At 68.8% G+C, this 6440-nt stretch overlaps 1 protein-coding gene across 2 annotated transcripts in view; it reads left to right on the top strand.

Annotated features, from left to right (window-relative positions):
• The window catches only part of MYO7B (myosin VIIB), an 88927-nt gene that overhangs the window by 81772 nt on the left and 715 nt on the right, over positions 1-6440 (top strand). For both annotated transcript variants that reach the window (XM_055078692.1, XM_024115012.2), the window contains 7 exons: positions 3018-3131; positions 3378-3465; positions 4205-4311; positions 5064-5249; positions 5476-5592; positions 5814-5897; positions 6082-6201. In XM_055078692.1, coding sequence (XP_054934667.1) covers positions 3018-3131; positions 3378-3465; positions 4205-4311; positions 5064-5249; positions 5476-5592; positions 5814-5897; positions 6082-6201 — 816 coding nt within the window. The remainder of the gene's footprint in view (positions 1-3017; positions 3132-3377; positions 3466-4204; positions 4312-5063; positions 5250-5475; positions 5593-5813; positions 5898-6081; positions 6202-6440) is intronic.

The raw sequence follows: 6440 nt of genomic DNA on the forward strand, positions 1-6440 counted from the left end.
TTTCTGAGCTGAGTGCTGCGGGCACAGAGGGCATCCCCGTGGGGACCTGCGCTGGAGCCTGGGGCCCCCTTGCCACTGTGTGCGCGTGGCTCGTGGTGGGGAGGGGACAGAGAGGGGCACGGGCAGAGGAGGCGTGAGGAGGGCCCTCACCCCGCCTCGATCCCTGACAGGGTCCCAGAGAAGGAGACGGTCAGCAGAGCCGCGCTGCCCCTGGCCCGGCCCCGGGGCCGCCTGTGGGCCCACTCAGCCGAGCCGCTGCGGCAGCCTCTGCTCAGGCGCGTCCACGCCGACGCCGAGCTGCGGGACGTCGCCTGTCGGATCTTCATCGATATCCTTTCCCGGCCAGCCTGCCCCAGCCCCGCAGCCCGCCCGCCAGGGGGCCGGATCTCCCAGGGCACAGCGCTGCCCCGGGGTCCGCGCGGGGCCGGGCTCGGGGCTCAGCGGTGATAGGCAGCCCCGCCGGCGCGTTCTCCTTGACGGCTGCACCCGTCCTCAGGTACATGGGCGACTACCCCTCTCGGAAGGCCTGGACCTCCCTGGAGCTTACCGACCAGATCTTCTCGGCGGCCCTGCAGCAGGCGGCCCTGCAGGATGAGGTTTACTGCCAGATCCTGAAGCAGCTGACGCACAACACCGAGAGGTCTGCGGGGACCGCGCGGGTTGCCATGCCCAGGGCCCCCTCAGGCCTCGCCCCAGCCCCCGAGGCTGTGTCTACTGTTCAGAGGGGGAGGCGGCCCCTCATAGAGGCGACCCTCGCAGTAACGGTGGGAAGGTTGGGACCCGGTGTGTCCCTGACTTCCTGGGCTGGCCAGAGCGGGGGATGGGGGGGGCGGGGGGGGGCGGTGGGGGGGCAGACCTGGCCTGGGCCCTGCCTCTCCCCCTCTCTCCTTTGTCACCTGGGCAGGCCCTGGTCTCTCCAAACCTCAGTGCCCTACTCCACAAAATGGGCACAATAGCACCCCCTCCCCTTCTCGTGGGCAGGGAAGCCTTGGTGGCACTGGCAGCAGGGCAGCGGCTGCCTTGCCCAGGGCCTCAGGCAGGCCTCAGCTCACGGCATAAATCCTCAAAAGCCCCATCTCCCCGATTGCCTGGCTGGCCCGTGTGCAGGCACAGCGAGGAGCGGGGCTGGCAGCTGCTGTGGCTCTGCACCGGCCTCTTCCCGCCGGGCACGGCGCTGCTGCCCCACGCGCGGAAATTCATAGACACGCGGAGAAGGAAGGTGCTGGCCCCCGACTGCAGCCGCCGCATCCAGAGGGTCCTGAGGTGAGCCTGACAGCTCCTAGGGCCCCGGGAACGTCGGCTTGGGGGTGCCGAGGGGCCCCGCCGGCCCTCCAGGAGCTCATGGTCCAGTGGGGACACCCGCCAGTGGAGCCACACTCGCCTTCCTCTCAAGAAGCTGGTGTCAGTTTGCGGAGGCGGGACCAGGTCCCAGCAGCCGGGGAGGAAGATGGAGAGTGAGGCCCCAGAGGGTTGCAGGGCGGCCAGGCTGGTCAGTGGAGGTTTCTGGCCATGAGCTCCTCCTGCCCCCGTGGCTGCCTGTCCAGGGCAGAGAAGGAACTACCCTGAGGCCAGAGGATGACCTTGATGTCCCCAGCCACCTGTGTGTCCCCCTAGCCCAGCCCACAGTGGTTGAGCTCAGACCCATCCCTGCCAGCCCATCCTGCAGTTCCTGCCCGGCTCTGCCTGCCCTCCAGCCCTGGCTTGGTCTCCTGTGTCTGTGGGAGAGGGTGGGGTGACCTGGGGAGCAGACGTGACAGTGAGTGGCGGCCTGGGTCGCGGTGGGGAAGGTGGGTGTCCGCATCCCCACCCCCCGCCCAGCTGTGTGGGAATAAGAACACGACCCACCCTGCCTACTGGTGCCGGGCCCAGGACCCCTCAGCCTGGGTCCCCTCCCCATGTGTGTCCTCAGAACCTCGGGGCACCTGGGAGTGAGGCCAGGCTGGCCGCTGCTGCCTCCTCTAGGCCATGTGCCCAGCACCGCAGGCAGGGCAGCCCCCAGGGAACGGCGGTGGTCTCGGGGTTGGCTTTTGTTTTGTACCTGGCACAGAGCTTAGCTTAGAGGCTGGGGTCGGGCTGGGCCCAGGTGAGGGCATCGGGTGGCATGTGCAGCGTGCACTGTCTGCTCCAGGACGGGGCCCCGGAAGCAGCCCCCGCACCAGGTGGAGGTGGAGGCCGTGGAGCAGAACATCTCCCGCATGTGCCACAAGATCTGCTTGCCCAACGACACGAGCGAGGTGAGCCCCTGCACCCCCCAGGGACCCGCAGCCAGAGCAAGGTCCCTCCCCACGGGGGTCACCCGAGGAGAGCCGGGAGACACCGCCGGACACGGCTGTTTCCAATATAGAGTGGATGGTCTCCCCTTCGGCGCTCTCCGAGCCCTGCCCCGTCTCCCCCGAAACTGCCGCTTCGCCCCACCCCGGTCCCCATGAGCATGAACTGAGTGCTGGGCGCCCTCAGGTGCTCCGGGCCGCACAGGGGAGTGATGGGCCCCGGGGAGGCTGTAGTGCAGTCGGGAGTCCGGACGTCCCAAAGGTGTGGGGGGCATTCCAGGCCAGGCACAAGGGAGAAGAGGCCACAGGGCTGGGCAACAAAGCTGAGTCCCAGGGTCTGGGGGCCCCTCGGGCTTCCGACCCGGCCCTGGGACGTGGTGAGCAAGGGCCGCCATGGGGTGCCTGCGGACAGAGCCCAGTCGGCCTCTGGGGATGGCAGAGGGAACAGGTGGGAGGCGGGAGACCCTCGGCCAAGGGGCAGCAGTGGGGCGAGGGGGCCCTCACAGCCTCCCCAAGCGGACTGTGGCCTTGACAAAGTTCCCACAGTCTGGCGGCAGGCTCTCAGAGCAAGTTCAAAAGGCTGGGACTCTTGGGACCCCAAGACAGCGAGCCCTGTGACCAAACAGCGCACACATCCGGCCAGGTTTCCAGAGGGGGAGTCTTGCCTCGCGACAGCCAGCAGGCTGTTGAGGGTCACCCCGGGCCGAGCCGCGTCCTGACACGTTCCCCTGCCCCCTCTCTGCCCAGATGCTGGAGGTGGGCACCAACACCCGGGTGCGGGAGGTGTGCGACAGCATCGCCGCCCGGCTGCAGCTCGCCTCCTGGGAGGGCTGCAGCCTCTTCATCAAGATCGCGGACAAGGTGCGCGGCCCAGCAGGCCAGGGGCCGGGAGGGAGGGAGGGAGGGCGGGCGGGCAGGGGTCTCCCACGTGCGCTGGGCCAGGCCCCCCGCGGCGGCACGCAGGCTGGAGGGACGTAGGCGGGCGGGGGGGGGGGGGGGGTAGGTGTCGGAGCCCCAGTGCGGCACCCAGCCTCCCAGGCCAGAGATGGGTCCCTGGATGCCGCACACCTGCATGCCTCCCTGTGCCCTCCTCTCCACCCGCCCCAGGTCATCAGCCAGAAAGAGGGAGACTTCTTCTTTGACTCCTTGAGGCAGGTGGCCGACTGGGTGAAGAAGAACAAGCCCCAGAAGGAAGGTGAGGGGAAGGCTCTGTGGGGCAGGCCGGGGCCAGGAAGGAGGGGAGGGGCCGGGAAGGAAGAGTGGGGCGGGGGAAGGAGGGGAGGGGCCGGGAAGGAGGCAAGGAGGGGTGGGGCCGGCAAGGAGGGGAGGGGCCGGCAAGGAGGAGTGGGGCGGGAAGGGGAGGGGCCGGGAGGCCGGGAAGGATTGGTGGGGCGGGGAAGGGGCGTTGCGGGGATGTGGGGCGGGGCAGGGCTTGTCTGCCTTCTGGGCCAGGGTCAGGGGGCTCCCCGGGCCACTCCTGCATGGCTATGCCCATTCATTTATTCATTTATTCTCATTCCTCTTCATGTTCCCTGGGTCATGGGTAGGCCAGGCCTGGGGCCAGGCGGTCAGGCCCTGCCCTGGAGCTCTCCCAACTCCAGCAGGGGCCGGGCATGCGGCAGGCCTAGAACACATGGCGGGACTGCAGGGTGATGGAGGGTGCATGGGGACAGAGAGGGCGGAACGGGGCCTGACCCAACGGGGAGATCCGTGAATGCTCCTGGAAGAGGGGGCTTCTACACTCATCTTGAGGGATGAGGAAGAGCTGGGGGCCAGGGAGGAAGAGGCGTGGAGGCTGTCCAGTTGGGGAGGCCGCAGTAGCAAACACAGCGGGGATGCGAGGGGCCAAGGGGCAGGGTGCGGGGGTGGGCAGGCAGCGCCCCGGGCCTGCTGGGCCAGGGACAGGCTTGGTGCTCACTGCCGCCCCTGTCCAGGGGCCGCTGTGACGCTCCCCTACCAGGTGTACTTCATGCGGAAACTGTGGCTCGGCGTGGTCCCAGGGAGAGATGTGAAGGCAGACACCATACTCCATTACCATCAGGTACCCGGGCCGCCCCTCCTGTTGGGTGGAGGCTGTCCAGCTGGGGAGGCCGCAGTAGCAAACACAGCGGGGATGCGAGGGGCCAAGGGGCAGGGTGCGGGGGTGGGCAGGCAGCGCCCCGGGCCTGCTGGGCCAGGGACAGGCTTGGTGCTCACTGCCGCCCCTGTCCAGGGGCCGCTGTGACGCTCCCCTACCAGGTGTACTTCATGCGGAAACTGTGGCTCGGCGTGGTCCCAGGGAGAGATGTGAAGGCAGACACCATACTCCATTACCATCAGGTACCCGGGCCGCCCCTCCTGTTGGGCGTTGGGGCCACCTCGCTCCAGCCCACACCTGCCCTGAGAGTGGAGCACGGCCGCCTTGCCCCTGGGCACCCAGCTCCCGCCCAGGGCCTCACGGTGGGCCGGCCACGCCCCTGAGGGCTCTGGAGCCAGGAGCAGAGGGCCAGCGGCGTCTGGAGACAGCGGCCGTACCAGCACCGGCAGCATGCCTGCTGGGGTGGGGAGGCGCGCAGAGGGTCCTGCAGCCCGTGGAGCACTGGCCCTTGCCCTGAAGGGGTAGAGCAGGCCTCGGCCTCCACGGTGAGACGGCAGGGAGCCCTGCCTCCACTCAGCGGCCTTCCCTCTTCTGGACACCTTACCCTGGTGATCTTAGCTTTTTGCGGGCTCGGTCTCCTGGATGGGGGTGGGCTACCACATGAGCGTGAAGCCGGGGGTGGCTGCAGCCTAAAGTCCAGCTTGTCCTTCACCCAGGAGCTGCCCAAGTACCTGCGTGGGTTCCACAAGTGTTCGCAGGAGGATGCCATCCACCTGGCAGGCCTCATCTACAAGGCCCAGTTTGGCAATGACCGGTCCCAGCTAGCTAGCATGCCCAAGGTCCTGAGGGAACTCGTGCCTGAGAACCTCACACGTCTGATGTCCTCAGAGGAATGGAAGAAGGTCTTTGGCAGGGGCTGGGGAGGGGCCCCTCAGCTGCTGCCCCTACAGGGACCCCGCCCAGGTGCCACCGTGGGGGGTGGCCTGGGTCCGCTGTAGCACCTTCCCCGCGCTGTCCACGGCCTCAGGCAGCAGCTGCCGCTCTGGGCCAGGACCTCGGGGCCTTGTGTGGCAGCCCGGTCGGGCAGTGGCCTCCACTCAGGCCCTCACCGGCCCTTGCTTCCCCCAGCGCATCCTCCTGGCCTGTGACAAGCACAGGGACATGACAGTGGAGGAGGCCAAGGTGGCCTTCCTGAAGTGGATCTGCCGGTGGCCCACCTTCGGGTCTGCCTTCTTCGAGGTGAAGGTAGGCCGCGCCCCAGGCCCGGCCATCCTGGCCACGCAGGCCCCACCCGGCTCTGGCCCCAGCAGCCTGAGCTTCTCCCCCAAACACGCCACGGGCAGGGCCAGCGGCCAGGTCTGGGGGAGCGAGTGTGCACGTGTGTGCGTGCATGTGTGTGTCTCGAGGAGGGGCCGCCTGGTCTCCCAGGCTGGGCTGTGATCACTGTGACCACCCCCACCCCCCAGCAAACCTCGGAGCCTTCCTACCCGGACATCATCCTCATCGCCATCAACCGGCACGGGGTTCTGCTCATCCACCCCAAGACCAAGGTAGTGGCAGGACCCCGGGGACTGCACCGGGGTCCTGGGGCCCCTGTGCAGGTGGGGCTGCCCTCCTGGCCTCCCACACGTGGCCCCGTGGGCCCTGGAGGACCCCGGGCAGCAGCTCAGACTCAGGGCCCCCGGGCCGTCTGGGCTTTGGTCGGCTCCTACCCACCGCCCGCTGTGCCCCCAGGACCCGCTCACCACCTACCCCTTCACCAAGATTGCCAGCTGGGGCAGCGGCAGCACTTACTTCCATGTGGTGCTGGGGAGCCTGGGCCGCGGCAGCCGCCTGCTGTGTGAGACCTCGCTGGTGAGCCCGAGGCCTGGGGGCCTCTCCCAACCCAGACACAGCGGACCCAGAGGCTCCGGACCCTGGGTGTCCCCGACCCTGACCCAACCCCCCTGGCCACTGGGTGAGTTGCTCCCTGGGAGGACATGGCCCCCATGCCTGCGGTGGGCGGGGCAGGCTGGGCCGGCAGAGGAAGGAGGTGCAGCTCAGGAAGGGCTGGGCGTGTCACCCAGGGGGCAACAAGGCCTGGCGGGGGGGGG

Source organism: Physeter macrocephalus, chromosome 2 (genome assembly GCF_002837175.3).
Source record: "Physeter macrocephalus isolate SW-GA chromosome 2, ASM283717v5, whole genome shotgun sequence".
NCBI classification, from domain to species: Eukaryota; Metazoa; Chordata; class Mammalia; order Artiodactyla; family Physeteridae; genus Physeter; species Physeter macrocephalus.